This window comes from Aethalodelphis obliquidens, unplaced genomic scaffold (assembly GCF_003676395.1).
Source record: "Aethalodelphis obliquidens isolate GAN/ISIS:26980383/991018 unplaced genomic scaffold, ASM367639v1 scaffold28, whole genome shotgun sequence".
In the NCBI taxonomy this organism is placed as follows: domain Eukaryota; kingdom Metazoa; phylum Chordata; class Mammalia; order Artiodactyla; family Delphinidae; genus Aethalodelphis; species Aethalodelphis obliquidens.
Genome location: NW_020837972.1, coordinates 17,747,351 through 17,766,359, shown reverse-complemented (window position 1 = coordinate 17,766,359; position 19,009 = coordinate 17,747,351). Strand labels below are relative to the sequence as shown.

Below are 19,009 nucleotides of genomic sequence, written 5' to 3'. Positions count from 1 at the left end.
TCCCAGAGAGCCAATCAGACGAGAGGACTTGACTGCAGCCCCGCCCCCCTCCCCCCAGCTTCCGCGGGCGTCGCACCTCCCTCTTTGGTGAGAGCTGGGGGCAGGACGGGGGAAGTGGACGCGCGCGCCGCGGCTCGGCCGTCTCTGCCCCCTTCCGATCATCCAATCGCAACCAAGACGCCGGGCGCGCGCACGCTCCCTCGAGTTTAACGGTCGCGAGAGGCGCTCGCCCGGCACTGACATCGGCAGTGTGAACGGCGGCCAGGTAAGCGGCCGCCAGCCTGCGGGGAGCTGCCGGCCTGCGGGGAGCTGCCGGTCGCGGGAAACAGGGGACGCGACTCGAAGACACCAAGTTAGCGGCCCCCTGAGTGTGCTGATGTGTTAGGGCGGGGGAAAGAGAACACTCCCTCGACGCAACCTCAGCGGAGCGCGCGGCCGTGTGGGGGCTTTGCTCGCGGCAGTGCACCTTTTCTAGACTCTGCCCTTGAATGACACCCGCGCGGCCCAATCGCTGAGCGCCTCTTCCCGAGGGGCGGGGGGCTTGAGGGATTTCTGTCTCTATTTTTTTTTGACCAGCTTCCTGAGCTTACTTTGAGAATCACGATTGTAGTTGTTGGACCGGTGGTTTTAACTACAGCCTCCCTGCTGCCTACAATTTAGGCAACTGCGTGGGTTCTCCTCGCCTTCATACTTTAACCCGAGAGCCGCCGCCAGCAGCTGCGGTCTGGCTGTGAGCGCGAGAACGTCAGGATCTGGCCTCAAAACCTGAAATCATGCCTTCTTTCCCCCTCTCAGGCTCCCACCAAAGCAAAACGCCTGGTTAACTTTTATATTCTCAGCAGACCCCCATCAGTCGTTCCTCTACCCCCTAACTCCCTTTTTCTGCTAGGTGCTGGGGCCATCAAAAGCGTCATATTTTGTTGATGGGAGATATAAAAGTCTCTGTTCTTATACGCATTCTCCATCAGGTTCTTAAAATTTTGCATTGTATATCTTCTTTTAAAATTTTAATTCATCCCCCACTCTCCCACCCATTCCTCCCCACCCTCACGCTTTGCTGGGAAAGCATCATCGCATTTCAAGATCCATCTGGATCTACTGCATCCGGATTAACTCAACGGGGGAAATTATAGATGGGGTTGCAGGCCGATCCGCGTCCCTGGAGAGCTTGTGTTTTCCTGCTGGAAGAGCAAGGTGATTTGAATCCAGGTATTTTCGTTGCCAGATGGAAGGTGCAGCCCCTGACTTTTTCAATACCCCATTTGTCGTTGGTGATGGGCTGAGTCACTGGGGAGAAATCCGTTTAGCTAGGTCTGGTTACCCTTGGCCTTCACACCTGTCCCTGAAGGAAATGGTTCCTTTGCGAGCTGATGCTCTCAAGGTTGTGCTTTGTAAAACCAGGCCCTAGAAAGTGGGAACCTAGAGGAACCAGAATAATAGGTAATTTTCCTCTATTGCACCCTCTGAAATTTCCATCTTGTAAGCAGCATATGTTTTCTCTATTCTTCCCCTCCCCCACCCACTTACTCCTGGCTTTTTTTTAAGGACATGAATTCCTTAAGAAGCAGGCATGCTGTTTGACTTGTTATAGCCAGTTTACCTCTGTACATCTAGCTTCAGTTAAATTTTAGTGGACCTGGCAAATAGTTTATTTTTTAAGAAGTGATAACATGCACAGAGTACAAAAGTACTCTACGTATACAGTATATAGTGCACTCCTTCCACTCCCACCTTGAAGCCAGTGGGGAAACAACCACTGTTAACAGTTTAATTGGCTGTTTTCAGTACCAGATTCAATATAGATACCAAGTAGTTCCCATTCATCTATTCACTGTATAAATCAACAAGCATGGATACTTGGTAGAATTTATTAAAGGAATGAACAAGGCACGTATCAATAAGTATTCCAGTTGTTACACAGTAGAATTGTGTCTGGAACCTTGATTATTAAGCACATAAAATTGTGAAATATTACCTGAAAAGGTACTACTACTTCTGCAAATCAGAGGATTTGTAGATTTTTTATTGACCTAACCACTGGACTGCCAGGGAATTCCCTTTGCCATAATGTTTTAAATGTTTATCCACATTGTAGCATAAATCAGTGCTTTGTTCTTTTCTATGACTGAAAAATATTCCATTATACAGATACACAACATTTATTTATCCATTCATCAGTTGATGGACATTTGGGTTGTTTCTGAATTTTGGCTTATTATGAATAATGTTGCTATCCTTAATGTAGATTTGTATAAAAGGATTAAGGTTTCCACAGTCTTGAAAAGACAGTTGCTAGGTTTAATGGCTTTTTATAATAGTTTTTGTTCTTCATTCATTTTCAGACTCTCCTGGGACCTTCAGACATTTCACAGTCTGAATGTCAGCAGCTGAAAATGCCTTTAGACGATGAAGCATCTGAAGATGACTCAGATTCAGTTTCTTCAAACAGTGCAAGAGCCTACATTTTCCAGTGAGAGAGTGTAACAATTTCTGTACGCTATGGAAGATTTTGACTTGCGGAAACCCTTACAAAAAGCTTCATCTTCTGTAGAATCTGATATAAAAAATTCTCCCCATTCTCTTGGACTGAACTTAAGTACTAATAGGTAAGAATGGGATAGATTTTTTTTTAATGTAATGACAAATCAAAATAACTTTATTTGCATAGTTTGCCAGTTTATCCAAATAGTGTCATAGTTACTGATTTGCATTTAAAAAAACCCAAAACTATGATCAGGAACTGTTCAAGGACAGTTGTTTGGGTTAAGAATAGTTTCAATCCTTTCATGTTTTTCATTTCTCCCAGAGGTGTATTTTTGCATGGGGAACATTGTGAAAAAGAATTTGTTTTGCTAGTTGGAGTTTTCTTTACACTTTTTTTGTTTTCGGTAAATTACAAGTATATCTTTAAAATTTAGTTGTCTAAATATTGTTTCTCCATTTTGAAGTTAAGAGGACAAATAATGTTTCATATTGCAGAAATACCTCACCAGTCTGGAAAGTAGCAATTAAAGTTGAATACTAGGAAGTAAGCAAAAAAGCAGGCTCTGAGTTGACAAAGTAGATGCTATCAAACAATGCATTTTATGCATTTTCTTTTTAAACTATCCCATGTTTGGTTTGTTTTTAATCAGGGCCTGTTTACTCTCATTTTGTACATAGTCTGGCAAGTTGATTATTTGGTTTCTAAATTACAGTAGGTTAAAAACAGCAAAGAGGCAGGGACCACTGGAGAGGAGATCACCTATAAAAAGCAGGTACAATAAAACAAAAGCACAGCAGTCTGGGGCCTACTGGTAAAGGAGCAAATTTACACACAGTAATAGGTCTTGAAGAAATTGTGTATTTTAAATAAATTAATTCCTTAAAAAATGTGTTCATTCTTTGGCCTCAGGAGGAATTTAAGGCAGCTTACAAGAATACATAAAAGAAGAGGAGAAAGCATAAATTAAAATAGGGAGGAAAGGGGAAAAAAAAAAGCACGGGATAAGGTCCAGAAATGTTGGCCATCGTAATCTATACCCACTTCCTGAATGTTGGCCACGCTTTTTGTTTCCTGTATCATTTGACAGCCCCTTTGAAACCCACTTCTGGAAGAAACCCCTTTTAGAACATAGTGTCTGATTTACTTGGAGGAACTTGAATGTGCCTTTCTAATGAAAATTATGTAACTGAAGCGTCTCCCTTTTCATTGTGACTGGCAGTTAAATTGGCCAAATTTAAACTTGATTATTACACAACTATAATTGTATATCTAGCACTTAATGGACAACATATTATGTTCTTTCCCTTGAATTTTTTATTAATATTTTCTCTGATCCTCTTTATTATTTTACTGTTATTTTCATTAGGTCCTCTTTTTTGCAAATGGTTTGTGAAACAAAGCAGAGTATCAATAAATAAAGTGACCTTTCAACGGTTAGAATTTAAATAAATTTTAATGTCCCTAATTATGCCTTGTGGGTTTATAAAACAAATCTGAAATAAACTCATCTCAGATTCGGAAAAGCAGTCCTCCTGGAAAGAATCAGTGCTATTTTACACACTGGATAGGCTAAATAAGTCCTGAATATTTGCTGCTAATTTGGTTGGCACTACTTTTATTCAAAGACAGTGCAAAGATAAGCATCACCTTATCACACCAAATTAGGGGGATCCAGTTAACAAGACTTGACTGTAATTCTGGGCAATGGAGAAAGAATCTCCATAACAATAAAGGTCTGTTCTTAAAGTGAGGTGAAATAATCCTCTGGAATAATTTAGATCGGAGTAGCTTAGAATTTTTCTTATTGTTTAGCAGAAACTTTTATTTTCTGCTGTACTCTGGAGTGTTCTCTCACTTCTGAAGAAGGTTTTTCTGTTGTGTTCTTAAAAATACAATTAAGTGCTGCCTGTCTTTTCACTGCTGTTTTCCCTTCGTGGACAAACTTGTGATCAGATTTTCAGCAAATGAGGTGCCATTAAGAAGGATTAAATATCAGTAGTTTTGTACTGCTCTGCTAAATCTTGAGCTGCTGAATTATTCAACACTTTGGTAGAATGAAGAAAACCATTTGAATTATTTATGTTTCAACAGAAGTAGTCCCCACCTTAGTACAAATGGGGTATCCTCTTTCTCAGGGAAGACCAGACCATCTGTAATTCAAGGTACAGTTGAAGTCCTAACCTCTTTAATGCAAGAGCTACACAACAGTGGAAAGACTGATTCGGAACTTTGGAAAAACTGTGAGGTATCTAGTTTTGTTTCATTTCTGGAATTAACAAAATAATTCTATTTATAGATATGCCTCTACTAAACTCTAAATTATTAGAAATGTATATCCTAAAGAGCATGATACTTAAGTTATTGCTAGAATAAAGTGGTCAAGGATATTAATTAGGGAACAATATAGAACAAATGTGAAAAATGATCAGAGGTATGTTTTAACAATATATTAGTGATTAGACATTCTAATTTATACTTTAAATGTGAACTAAAATATTGTCTTTGTTCATAAAAATGAGAATTCCAAAATTATTGATATTGTTACTAATTCTGATCTTTTAAGTAACTTATACAGAATTGTCATCATTTTGTAAAGCCTAAACCCACTTTGAAATATTTCTGATTATAAAGTAAGGCTTCCGTTTAATACCTTATCGCATTTAGCTGTGCTACACTGACTTATATTGGTTGTTCAGGTCAAGTGGTTCTTTCTTTTGTCCATAGGTTAAATTGTGACATAAAAATTTAACAGTTAAAAGAATACTTATAAATAAGTTTTGTTTCATGGAATAATGCCCAAGATAGACTTTTCCAAGGCTAGAATTGGTAACACTTTGTAGAAATGTGTAAAACATTATTATTAAATTCTTTAGAGAGCAGTAGATTTTGTTGTAAATGTTAATCATAGTTTTAAAACTATGTAGAATAAATGGAATGAAAGATTATCTGGTTTAAGAATTCAGCAGCAGCCACCCCTAAGTGTAATTACTTATATTCATTATACATAATCATTGGAGTTATAAAAATGACTATTATGGCAAACTTAAAAGAAAACTGAGTTTTAAGTTTTGATACCTTTTTTTTCCATATAACAACCAGTATGTGCTAGTGCAAACGACCTATAAAATGCCATTGTAAAATGATGTAAATAATAATGGAATGTTTTATGAAATGCTTCCCCTAGTATACTTACTCATTAGCTTATAATACCTGAATTGATATGCTTTAAAAAAAAAATGAGGCATTGCCTCAATGTGCCTTGACTTCTGACAAATTCATTTTTAAGTAGAAATTGTTACTTTTAGTCTTTGAAATCAACAACTTAAATCAGAATCAGAATATATTTGTGAATTTAAGACACAGATGATTACAAGCCAGAATACCAACCAGGTACTTACACCTTTTAACATCTGAACCAGTTTCTTTCTTTCTGCCCTTTGTTCTCCTGTGATCTAACAGATTATTTTTATTCTGTTGAGTATTAGTTGACTGCTTAATTTTTATAATGTAGGCATATAATTGATTATTCACTGAAGAGCTTCTTAAGCTATTTCTTACTTTGACAGAATATGAAATACTTTTTTGGCCATTTCAGTAAAATTTCCTGAATTTGTTTTGTGTGTTTTCATAGCCTATGAAAATAAAAGTCTCTGATGCTTTAGGGTAATGATTTAGAAAGAATGGGAAGGTAATGATTGCGCAAGTCTTATTTCCCTGAATTTCATGTTTACACCTTTCTTTTGGAATAGTAACATTTGTCTGATTTCTACCACTTATAAGAAACTAATCTACATTATTACAGTAAAGAACTAAACCTCCACAGAGCTCTGGAAGAGATCTGGGGATGACCTGATTCTTTAGAATTCCTTTATAAAACGTATCTTCTGGGATTCTTAAGTTTATCACTGCTTAAACTTGGGAAGGTTATGTATTTTTATTAGATCAGGAAAGAATCTTTTAAGGCATTTCCATAGAAATACTTTAATACGTTCTTAAGTACTTGCTAATATTTCTATGATTGTAAGAAAAATTTAAAAGCACATCATTAACTAAATTATTTTAGCATTTTAACAATTTAGCACTACTGATTATGTATATAATAGTAATAGTTATGTGATAATTATTGAGTATTTGCCGGGCAGTATACTAGATACTTTCTGTCAGTGGCACTCAACCTTATTGGACCCAAAGCCCTGTTTTTATAACAGTTTTCAAAATAACATCAACTTATATTGTCCTGAAATGAAATTCACAGGTAATATAACCTGCCTGTATCTGCTTTTAAAAAAAAATCAATGTAATGTCCTGTGCTATAAAAGAGGAATAATAGTTACTTATAATAAGATAATATGTAAATGTATAAATACTCAGACATATCCACATTAGAAAACATAATGTAGCAGCAGTCTGGTGTTTACTTCTATGTAGACTCACCTTGAACGCAGCAGCTATCAACACAGACTGATACATCTGCCTTGCACTGATGATCCAGCACTGCAACTGGTGACATGATTTTTTGAAATGGTGACTCATTTCTGAGCAAGTTCTGAAACATCTTGGTAGTTGCATTCCTGGACAATTTGGTGATTTGAAAACTATGCAAAATATGTATCATTCTTATAATATAAAATGGACACAGGACAGTTCTTTATTGTCAGGGACTATCCTGTGATTTGTATCCCTGGATCCTGCCCACTAAATGCTCATGGTGCTCCCGCTATCCTCGTGACAACCATGACCTCACAGATTTTCAAAATATACTTCCCCCATTGAGATCACTGCTTTACGTGCATCACATTTAAATTTAAAATTTAGTCCTCTCAGCCACCTATGAGGTGTTGCTGTTCCCCTTTTATAAATTAGGAAACTGAGGCATAAAGAAGTTAAATTTACTTGTTCAGGACCACCCAGGTTGTTGGTGGAGAGGTGGGAGTCTGGCCTGGGAAAAGCCCATAGGATGTTTCCCAGGCCAGACTAGAGCAGCGGACGGCAGCAGCCCCCGTTCAGGCTAATAGCGCCAGGCACCTGCACTCAGGGGAAAACTTGGCACCCATGCCCTCCAGCAGTATGTAAGATGTGGGTGGTATACATAGGTTTAGTTGGAAATGCATAATAGCCCTTCTTAATAATTAAGTGTATAATGTTATTCACAGTATTAATAATATTCTTAAATTAGCTTACTTAAAATTAAAACATTAACAATAAAGTCTGACTTGGAAAAACAAAGTCTCCACTAATTTATGGCCTGAATGAACTCTATTCATTTGTATCCTAAATAAGAAAATGATGATAAGGATGTGATTAATCTCAAGTGTCTCACATACTATGAAGCCATTTTTTGTTAAGTAAATTGTTATTCTATCATAATTTAGTTTTATGTGAATAATAACTTTATTAGGATAAAAATAACTCCTAAAGGTATAGAGGTATAACTGAATAAGAAAACTGTTGCCTGATGATTTCTTTTATGTTTTGATTAATATAAGATGCTTTATAAGTCGAGAAGGTGAGGGACTTGATTTGATCTAGTCCACCTCGTCCTGAAGTCAAGAGATTTAGATTCCACACTTCCTATCAGTACCATCGTATTTCATTTTAAGGCTTCCTTTTCCAGTCTTGAGGTTTTCTCCACTTTACCTTAATACCGTTATACAGGTTTCAACTTAATTCTGTTATATAAGTGGCTTTCACCATGAACCTGAAGGGTCTCTGGATTGTGTAGTCTATAATACCAAGAAAAGCGCAGCTAGCAGTATCCATTGTTATACACTCATTTAGACTGTATATCTGAGTGTCCACTCTTGGCCTTGTGTCCTAGGTGCTGGAGATGGGGTGGGCGCAGGGGTGGGAGACAGACAGGTTCACCAGGAGAACAAGTGAGAGACTTTCCGACTGTGGTAAACGCTCCGAAGGAACTAAACAGGGTGCCAAGAAAGAGAGAGAGTGACTGTGAGGGTGGTCTGGGAAACTCTTCGAGAGAAGATGATAATTGAGCTGAAATCGCAGCGGGGGAAGAAGCCAGCCATGTTGAGAACTGCGGAGAGGGCTTTCCAGGTAGAGGGTACAGCAAGTGCGAGACTTTTGAGGCGGAAGACAGTTTTGGCGTGTCCAGGGAACAGAAGGGGGCCAGCGAGGCTGGTGTGTGTCGAGAAAGGGACAGAGAGACTTGAGATGAAGCTGGGAGGTGTAGATGAGCCAGATCACGCAGGGCCCTGTAGGGAATGACCAGAGTGGAAAGGCACCGAAAGGTTTTAAACAGGGAAGCCAGTTGTGGTAGCTACTTGTTGACATTGTATGTTATTACATACGGTCTGTTACTGAAAGTAGACCAGCCTTTAGATTGAATTCAGCCTCTGGAGAAGTCTGTGCCCCCTCTCCTCCCGCGTTTTGGCCTAGTCTAATTATAAGAGCACTTAACTACTCTTGGGGGTCAGGATGGATCAGGACCTAAAAGTGGCCGTGAAGGGAATTATAGGTCACTTCCATAGGTTTTCAGAGTCGTTTTTTCGTTCTTTTTCAGCTGCAGTGCTATAAAGCACTTTAATATCTGACTCTAAAAGAGGTTTTTTAACTTGAAGAACAACTAAATTAGGGATCAAATTCTCCTAATACTAAACTATTTGTTGTTTTAAGATGTGGGATTCTTTTTCTGGGTCCAGGTTAGTGTTTAAGAAAACCATTAGGTGTTATGAGGAAAGGAAGAGGGACTTAAGACAAATGTAAAGTACAACTAGCAGCAGTTCTTGATTAATCAGAAATGGTAGCAGATGACATCAAATTAAGATGCCATTTGAAAAAGATTTACTCAGACCCTCAAATTTACTCAGACCACAGGTAACATAAGAAAGGGGTGCCCAATCCTATGTCCGTGTACTTTTGCATTAAATATAGTTTTATAATTAATTTAGCTTATGACTTTTACATTAAAAATACATTTTAAAAAAAGGCTCTTTCCCACTGGAGGAATATTTCTGTGAAATATTAGGTTAAAAATTTATGTCTAACTAAAATATTTTATAATTTACTAGACCAGGTGGTTACAACTATTCAATTTGGTGGAAAAACAATGCCAAGAGCAGATAGTTGCCCAGCAGGAACAGTTCCACAACCAAATTCAAGTAAGTTCTTTATATTGATTCTTGTTTTATATTGTAAGGTTTGCAGAAGAACCAATTAGTTAATTTTTTTTTCCCCTTTTTTTTTGGGAGAAGGAAGGATTCTTTACTTGCAGCAAATAAGGAGAACACCGGGGATCTTTTCCCAAAGCAGTGTCTCCCCAAACTGCAAAACTGGGGAAGTTTTAAACTAAGGGTACACGCATAATCGTGAGGGGGCTTAAGCAGAGGAGAACTCAGCATAGAATTGGGACAGAGGTCCACAGAGTCCAAAGCTGTAGTTGATTGAAGTCCGGAGGGTCAGCATCATTATTCCATCCTCCACCTGGGTGGGGGCCCGAGTTCCTGGTGTCAGCACTTACTGAAGCTCAGGTTCTTTGTGTCTCATCCCAGGAAGAATGCAGTGAGAGACAAAGTGATAGGTAAGAAGTAGATTTATTTATTTAGAGGTACACATTCCATATATAGGACTCGGTCTGTCTCAAAAGGTGAGAGTGGCCCTGCGAGAAATGCCAGAGTGGGCTATCTCAAAGATCCCAATTAGTTAGTTCTTTATATCAGTTTTGTTTATAAACTAAATATAATGCACATGTGTCATCTTTAGGGTAATATCTCATTTTTAAACACAATATTTTAAGACATTTATAAAAATGTGATGTTAATATACATCCTTAGCCAAACCTGTAACTTTTTATTTTCAGCGTATACAGAAGGAGATAAAAAATTTAGTCAAGTTACAGACCAATAATGCTTCCTGGGCTTCCTGTGATAGAAGTTCTTTAAGCAGACAAATACCTTCAGAAAGTCAAATGGGTTTTTTTTCTGAAAACAGTGAGAGAAATGAATCTGTTATCAGTTATCCCAAGTCTAAAGAACCTGAAATGCAGCGAGAAACATCCATGTCACAACCAGACTGCAATGTGGATAGTAGCTCAGTGAGCAGTGGGTATGGTACCTTTTGTGTCTCAGAACTAAATACCTACAAACCTAAGGACGCTCAAGAGTTCATGGAGCACGCAGAGGTTTCTAAAGGACAGTTTGGAGTGCCGGTGGTGCAAAAGGAGTCACTTGTAGATGGTGTGAAAAACCAGAGTTTTTATATACATACAAATGAAGAATTTTGTGCATCTTTAAAGGAAGATACTCCCATTTTTCCTGGTGAATTTGAACACAGTTTTCTTGGTGAAAATAAGATTTCGGAAGTATACAGTGGAAAAACAGATAAGTAAGTAGAATTTCTCCATCACTTGAAGGGAGTTTGACTTGTTTATTACATTTATAATAAGCTAAACATGTTTAGTAAATACAGCTGCTTTTAGTTGGAATGAGATGTGTTTGAATGTCTATCAGTTTTATCAAATTGTTTTATTTACTGCCTGTGGAAAAAACTGAAATTAACAAAGCACACTACATGCTAACGACATCTGTCTTCCCATTTACAATGTTATAAGACTACTAAAACTCTTAAGGTGAGAGGCCTTGCCAGAAAAGTACCTTTTGTATTTTCTAGTCACTATCGACTTGCTGAAAATTAGAGTATAGGACTGCATCAACAGTGGAATTTTGTCACACATGTTCATATAATTTAAAACAAAAAATTATATATAAGCATACTCAGTTTTATGTTTATAAGAAGAGATTTTTGTAAGTTAAATGACATTTTGATTGACCCAGGTGAAAGAGACTTTTGGTAAAAGAAACTTTGGCTGAATGTTTGCAAAGCAAATAATGTTTGCAAAGCAAATAATCACTTAAAATTCTGTTCCGTTTTATGTCTCTGACATCTGTCATCCAGCGTAAGGTACTTTGCTGTGGCAACACAATCTTGGGTACCCATAAGTATAATTATAAGTCCATCTAAATAAGTATGCTTTCACTGTGGAGATATACTGAGTACTTGAAGGGGCCACTATGGTGGTTTTTGTGCTGTTCCATGGCGACAGACTATAAGTATTGTTAATCACTGCTAGTCAGTCTTTTTCCTCATTTTGCCTTTAATAGTAAGATATTGTAAAAAGAAATTTGTGTGAATCAATAAAAATCCATCCTCTCTCTGCTATCAGAAAAACAACTCAAAGCATTTTCCACTGACATAGTATCTACTAGTGTTTAGTTTTATCTGTGAAGGACAGCATTTAAAGAGAGGTGTTTTGTTTTTTTCTTTTTAAATAGTAAATCTATAACATCATGGGCTCAAAAGCTGAAGCAGAACCAACCAAAGAGAGCACATAAAGAAGAGGGGTGTTCAAAACCTATGCAAGGAAATGAGCAAACCAGGAAATCACCAATTGAGAAAGTAGGTGACAAGTCACTTGACTCTGGCATGCTTCATCTATGGACAATTAGGATAATTATGTTGAGTTTACCACATGTTCATTAGCATAAGTTTTTTGCCCTTTGTTTTGTATTGTTAATTTGTTCCATTGACATACCTTTTTTGGTGTCTCAAAGGGTGGGAAACGATGCTCCAATTAGTGGTTCTTTAGTAGACTGTAAATCAAAACCAGTGAGAGATAAAGTACTACTAAAAAAAAAAGGAAACATTTTGTAAAGGTCCTAATTCTCTTTGTACTGCAAATGTTTACGAGTAATACATTGTTTTTTAAAAAACCCTCAAATAATTTGTTCTGCTGTTAAGTTGTAATAAGTAGTACTCTATGTGTGAACGCTTTAAGATGCCATTATAAAAACAGTTGAAGCTTGGACAACTCTGAATTTATAATCCAAGTTGTAAGAGATTGAATTCTAAACATTCATTTAATTCCTTTTGCTCATATAGCAGCTGCTTTTGTTAACGAGCTGTAGCTACTGAGTAAGTTTTAAACATCTTTAAAGACCTTTTGGCCTAAATTGTCATAGAATAACATTGTTCAGTATAATACATTGAAATCGCAAAGACAAGTCTCTCTACAATCTTGATTCCTTTAGAAACTGGCCATGTCTTGATCATCCTAAACATAGTCTTTCCGTCTTCCTTTGAAAAAGATCTATTAAAGAATAGAAGTTGTGGGGACATTCCTGGTGGCGCAGTGGTTAAGAATCCGCCTGCCAGTGCAGGGGACACGGGTTCGAGCCCTGGTCCAGGAAGATCCCACATGCCCGCGGAGCAACTAAGCCCGTGCGCCATAACTACTAAAGCCTGTGCTCTTAGAGCCCGTGCGCCACAACTACTAAAGCCTGTGCTCCTAGAGCCCGTGCTCCGCCACAAGAGAAGCCCCCGCAATGAGAAGCACATGCACTGCAATGAAGAGCAGCCTCTGCTCGCCGCAGCTAGAGAAAGCCCGCACACAGCAACAAAGACCCAATGCAGCCAAAAATAAATTAATTTAAAAAAAAAGAATAGAAGTCGTAAGAAGGCAGTCCCCCAGCCTTCATAAGGCAATATTTCTCTTTCAGTCATTTTTCTTTCTTCAGCCCATGATACTTAGGCTTCTTGATATCATCATTTTTTTAACTTACTCACATTTGTGTTGAGGAGGGAAATGAAGGTGAGGAAGCTACATGAACCGTCAAGCCTCGGGGGCTGGTGCTGTATTGGTAGCTCTGTTCTTTTGAACCTGTGTGCCGTCAAGCATGGTATATCCTTATTTGGTGTGGTGACATAAAAGCATTTGGAGACTGAGGTGAAAGTTGTTTTTTTCATTGGAATAGGTTGGCAGAAATGGAGAATGTTTTCATATATAGTAGCTTCATTTTTTCTGTTTTTACCTTAACTGAAACTCAGTTTGTGGAGACTTTTTCACTTCTGATGAACTTTGGATTTGTGGTGTGTAACTTGGTGGATTCACTGTCTTTTGTGACTGTGGATCGGTATTTGTTCTGTGTAGCCTGTGGTTTCCAGAATTTGCTGCACATTGGAGTCACCTGAGGAGCCTTAAAACTCTACTTATGACTGGCCGCCAGCCCCAGGTGGTCTGTCCTCATTGGTGCAGTTGTGACCTATGATCAGGTGGTTTAAAAGCTCCTCAGGTGATTCTTATGTGCTGTAAAGCCTGGAACCAATGATCTAGCCTAATTTTCTCCCTTGATTCCGTGGAGAATCGACAAGCAGCTGAAGGATCAGAGACACTGCCTGAGAAATATGCCCTTGGGGGGGATAGGTCTACCTAGTAGCCTGTTCTGCCTCTGGGGATGTCAGTTGCGCAGGGGGTAAAGCTGTGATGAGGGCATGATTCCGTTTGAATTTTTCCTTTTCTTTGATCATCTCTGGACAAATTTTATTTTTCCTATTTTTTAAAGGTGAATTAGATATTTTTGCTATTAAATCATTAGGGGAAATCAAGTTTCTTTGGTGCGTCCAGGTTTTAAATGGCTTTCAGGTAGTGGTGGTTATTGAATCAGACACCACACCTGAAATACACTTCTTACCTGCATAATTCTGAATCAAATTCTGTGGATTCACAAAAGTTGGAACTTTCTTCTTTAGTTCATCCTTTCTCTTCTCCCATTGTTTCTTTTTCCATTTTCAGTCTAAATCCAGGGAATCTTTATGATCAGAATTCTCTTGGGATCCAATTTTCTTTTTATACAAGGTAGTTTATTTGGGGTCCTAGCTATCTTGAAGCATGTCTTGAAATTGGATATTGTTTAGCACAAGGATTTTCCAAAGCTCAAGTCGGTCTTTGTTTCCTTGGTCCTTTGTCTGGGACAGACTGGCTGTTACCATTTCCCCAGGTGTGGGCTCCATGGTGGTTTTTCAGATGCTGCTAGACTGTTACTGATGAAGATCCTGTGCTAGGCTGAGGCCAGCTTCTTGGGAAGGGCTTTCCTTGCACCATACTTTCGTTGCTCTTCAAAAGCCAGGCCTGTTTTCTTCAGCCGATGCCTTGTGGCCCGGAAGAGTGCAGCAGGCAGCCGTGTGAGGTGAGCCCCCTCCAGCCAAGGGGGCGTGTGTCGACTGAGCACGTTAAGGTTTACACCAAAGAACCAGGAAAAAGTCAAAATATTTTAATTGGGATTTTTCACTTATTCTTCTGCAGTCAGCTTCTCTTGGTCTGTTAAGTACAGAGACGCAACAGAAATTTGAACAGGTAGGCGTTTTAGGAGAGACATGTGATGAAAAGGAGGCTACAGTGGTGCCTTAGAAGGCTGAGGGGATAACCCCTCCTTGGTATACAGAATGTCATCAGCTTAGTGTGCTTTTGCTTCTGCGGTGGGTTCACAGGTGGTTGTAAGCAAATAGAGCTAAATACTTTTTAACGGGAATTAAAAGTTTGATGGTGGTGAAACTCATAAGAAAAATTCTGATGAAAATCACATATCTCTCTGGGGAAACACAGATTTCTTGTGACAATGCCAGAGATATTGTGAAGAGAGTTTAGCTTAGAATTTTTATTAGAATTGAGGATAAGTAAGCATTTTTAGCCTTTTCTGGTAACCAATTATTTGCATATAAGATGTAGTCTACTATTTAAAGTTCATAGTAATTATTGATATGCAGTTTTCAGAGTTGATTTATTGTCTTAATGATAAAAATGAATTGTTTTGGCTTTTACACTAATTTTTATACTAAACGACTTTAATTCTAGGCACTTGAAATTTCTTTTGGAAGTCGATGGCAAATTATAAATACATTTTCTCTTTTTAAAAAAATTAATTAATTTATCTTTGGTTGTGTTGGATCTTTGTTGCTGTGCGCGGGCTTTCTCTAATTGTGGTGAGCAGGGGTTACTCTTCATTGCTGTGAACGGGCTTCTCATTGCAGTGGCTTCTCTTGTTGCGGAGCATGGGCCCTAGGTGCACAGGCTTCAGTAGTTGTGGCATGCAGGCTCAGTAGTTGTGGCTCGAGCACGGGCTTAGTAGTTTTGGCGAACGGGCTTAGTTGCTCCGCGCCATGTGGAATCTTCCCGTACCAGGGCTCGAACCCGTGTCCCCAGCATTGGCAGGCGGATTCTTAACCACTGCGCCGCCAGGGAAGTCCATAAATGCATTTTCATTCTGCACTCATATTGTCTGCTTCCGGTTTCCTCTTTCATCTCCACAGAGAATCAAAATAAACTTTTGTAAATTACACAGGAATAGAAAATCCTTCATTGTTGATTCCTATCATTTTGCGATTCTTGTAACCATGGGGAAAACCAGGCTTGCTTTCTTTGTGAACCTCTGAAAGTTTCTCTGCGCCTGGGTTTGACACCTGGCTCTTATTCCTTGTGTCAGCAGTCTGTGCCTAAGGATTTTTAGCTGGCAACTAATGGTTTTCTTTCTTGAATTGTAGTCTGATTTCACTGCTGCTACACATTCTCGGGCTTTTTACCTCAACAAACCAGATGAGAGTCCAAATTGTTGGATGTCTGATTCAGGAACAGGTATGATACTTATATTTCTAAAGAGTTTTTTTCAAAATAATAACGTGTGCATTTCTCATAGGGTGATAATCATGTATATTAGAGTGGTTTCTGTAAAAGTATTATGTGTTGTCTTGTGCCTCTGGTAGCTGTAACATCCTTACTTGCCTTACTTTGTGTTACAAGTTCTGTAAAGATAGAAAGCAGTACTTTTGCAATTATTTCAAACAGCTGCAAAAATCATCTCAGCATTTTTCAGATACTCCAAAATGAATTAAGAAATTCAAACTGTCTGTAAGCCATTCTTTACTCTCCACGGTGAGCTTATTTTAGCTTTAATGGCTTTACATACTGACTCCTTTTTCCCACAATCCCACATCCAATTCAGGATGAATTAGCTTTGCCTTGTGAAAATTACCATGATCCGATCACCTGTCATCACCTTCCTGCTCTCACCCTAACAGAGCCCCATCACCTGTCCCCTGGGTTCCCGCGAGCTTCCTAACCAGCCTCCCTGCTTTCACCCTTGCAGCTTCCATCTGTGCTCAACACAGTAGCCAATGTGATCCTTTTTAAAGACAGGTCAGATCTTGTGACTCCTCTGCTCAAGCCCTGCGGTGGTTCCACTTCCCTCAGAATAACAGTGGGGAGGGAGTCTGTCCTTACAGAGGCCTGCAGGCCCGGAGACATCTAGCTCTGCTCTTTGACCTCACTGTCTGGGGCTCTCTCCCTTTCTCTGCTTCAGTAGAGAGGCTGTTTGCTCAAATATGCCAGATAAGTTCTCATTTTAGGGCTTTTGCTTTGGCTGCTTCCTGTATGTGGAATGTTCTCCCCCGCCCCTTACGGGGGAGCTCCCTCATATATGGCTAACACGGCCAACCCTGACCACCCTATTCAGAAAGAGCGCCTGCCCCCGCTTCCACACGCACTGCATATCCCCTTACACTGATTTGTAACTTTTACTAGAGTGCTCACCACCTTCTGACATACTGTGTGTACTGTATGATTGACTTACGGCTCACAGCTCACTCTTCACGCCTCCTCCTCCCCAGCTGGTACAGTAAACGCTCAATAAGGATTTGACTTATTGAATTCTTTAGATTGCTTCTGTGTATGTCTGTACTGTGCGTAAAGGAATTGTCTTTAAAAAAATATTTTAAATTGCACGTGTTTATCTTGACTTTTAATAATATGATAGTTCAGTTTAAAATATTTGGATCATTAAGTTAGGACTCTTACATGGCAAGGCATTTATGTGAATTTTTTCCCTTCCAAATTCAATTTCCTGTATCCAGATAGCCAAAAACTTCCCGTATTTAATTTTCTTTAGGTAAAAATAAGTTATTCTAGAACACATACTTCCCATGTTTAATTTTCTTTAGGTAGAAATAAGTTACTCTAAAAGCATTTTTGTTCTTTTTCCTCACCCTTATCTATTCTGTGTATTTGTTCACATTAGGACTGACTTACTGGAAACTGGAGGAGAAGGACACGTATCACTCTCTGCCTGAGACTCCAGCCTCCTCCACGGATATATCACCAAGCCAGGTAATTTAATAACCCACGATGCACGTGTGTATTTGTTGTACAATTGTATATACTGGTTCATTTACAAAGTTTGTATTTTTCAATTGCTGATATACAGAAGAAAGCGTGGGCTTTAAATCATATCTGCCTGCTTTCAGGTTTGGTCTCTGTCATTCACTGCCTGTGTGATCTTAGGAACGTTACTTAAAAATGGAATTAAAAATGCCTGGTTAGTGTTTTATGAAATTAAATGACATGGTTTTGTGCCCACTATTTTAAATATAGTAGGTACACAAATAAACTTCTTCCCCCGTTCCCAGGCATGGTTTTGATTTTCTGTTCTGTTACACCCTCCCGCTGATCCGTTTGTATCATAATTATGAGCAATTTAATTTGCTGTTTTGATTTTCTTTGAGCAAGAAATGTAAATATTTTGTTGACTTCAGAGCAAAGAAATAAAAATATCCAGTATGTGTACATCGATGTATATATCTCACTTCTGTGTTTAGATCAGGAGATGAAAGAACAGGTTGGAGGAAAGGAGAGGTACAATTAAAGTAACCAGGAGAGCTGTAAACACGAGTGACAGGCATAGATGGACAGGACAACATGGGACCAGTGTATTTTTGGACATCGGAGTCCCAGAGAGGGTGGGAACCAGCATTCTGTCCTTCAGGAAAGGAGGAAAAAAGAGACAGATAAACACTAAGAAGGAAGGGGGGGACGTGAGATTGAGGGGTCTGGGAGACTCGGTGGGCTTTGCAACTACAGGGCTCACTGTTTGTGTTTCTTGGTCTTCAGCATCAGTAAATTAACACTATATTTTGTTGACTCAAAATATAAAGTTGCCATCAATTTTAAGACTTCCTGTTTCATATTCTACCAAGAAAAAAAATTCATCAATCCGACGGATACAATGCTTATCCCTTAGAATTTATATTTTGTAGACTTAAACATATATTTTTATCCTATAATTCTCGTACATACTTATGGATAATATAAGTGAAGTAAATTAGTTGAAACTTCTTTACCTACAGGAGCTTACACTCCACACTCCTCTCTTTTTAAGTCAGTGTTGGTTTCTGTGTTTTCCACATGCCATTTCCCTTGGGCCACCAAGAGCATTGGTGACTTGGCATTTCTTTAAAAAAGGATGAAAGGCCTTGGTGCTGAGTTTTTACCTGGCTTAGTAGTTATGTAGGACTGGCCTGCTTTTGACTCTCAGATGGGGAATGTTGCTAAACATGTCTGATTCACTGTCCCTTAAATATTGCTTCTCAGGGGTTCCAGCGTAGCCTCTAGGATTTTCTTCCAAGCTGCTGACAACTATTTGGCCAATTTTGAAAGCTTTTCTATTTGCTTATGAGCAGGCAGTGACAATTGTCACAGCTGCTACTTGACCAAAGGCATTTGTAAGATGCTGTTAATTACAAGAGACATCCTCACTTCAGAGATGTTAAAATATGACAAGAAGAGAAATCATAAAAGCAGTGAAAAGGAAACTCCCTAGCAGTCCAGTGGTTGGGACTCTGAACTCTCACTACCGAGGGCCTGGGTTCAGTCCCTGGTCGGGGAACTAACATCCCCCAGGCCACTTG

General features: G+C 38.9%; 1 protein-coding gene across 13 annotated transcripts in view; it reads left to right on the top strand.

Moving 5' to 3' along the window:
- Nucleotides 1-98: 98 nt before the first annotated feature.
- MPHOSPH9 (M-phase phosphoprotein 9) overlaps nucleotides 99-19,009 on the top strand; it is a 55,083-nt gene continuing 36,172 nt past the window's right edge. For 2 of the 13 annotated variants that reach the window (XM_027124990.1, XM_027124989.1), the window contains exons 1-8: nucleotides 290-1,194; nucleotides 2,343-2,606; nucleotides 4,577-4,730; nucleotides 9,514-9,603; nucleotides 10,302-10,825; nucleotides 11,773-11,896; nucleotides 15,815-15,905; nucleotides 17,344-17,432. In XM_027124990.1, the coding sequence (XP_026980791.1) occupies nucleotides 2,500-2,606; nucleotides 4,577-4,730; nucleotides 9,514-9,603; nucleotides 10,302-10,825; nucleotides 11,773-11,896; nucleotides 15,815-15,905; nucleotides 17,344-17,432 (1,179 nt within the window). In that variant the 5' untranslated portion in view covers nucleotides 290-1,194; nucleotides 2,343-2,499. Of the gene's footprint in view, nucleotides 266-287; nucleotides 1,210-2,342; nucleotides 2,607-4,576; nucleotides 4,731-9,513; nucleotides 9,604-10,301; nucleotides 10,826-11,772; nucleotides 11,897-15,814; nucleotides 15,906-17,343; nucleotides 17,433-19,009 lie in introns of those variants that run through there. The other 11 variants (XM_027124985.1, XM_027124988.1, XM_027124995.1 and 8 more) reach the window with 11 other exon arrangements.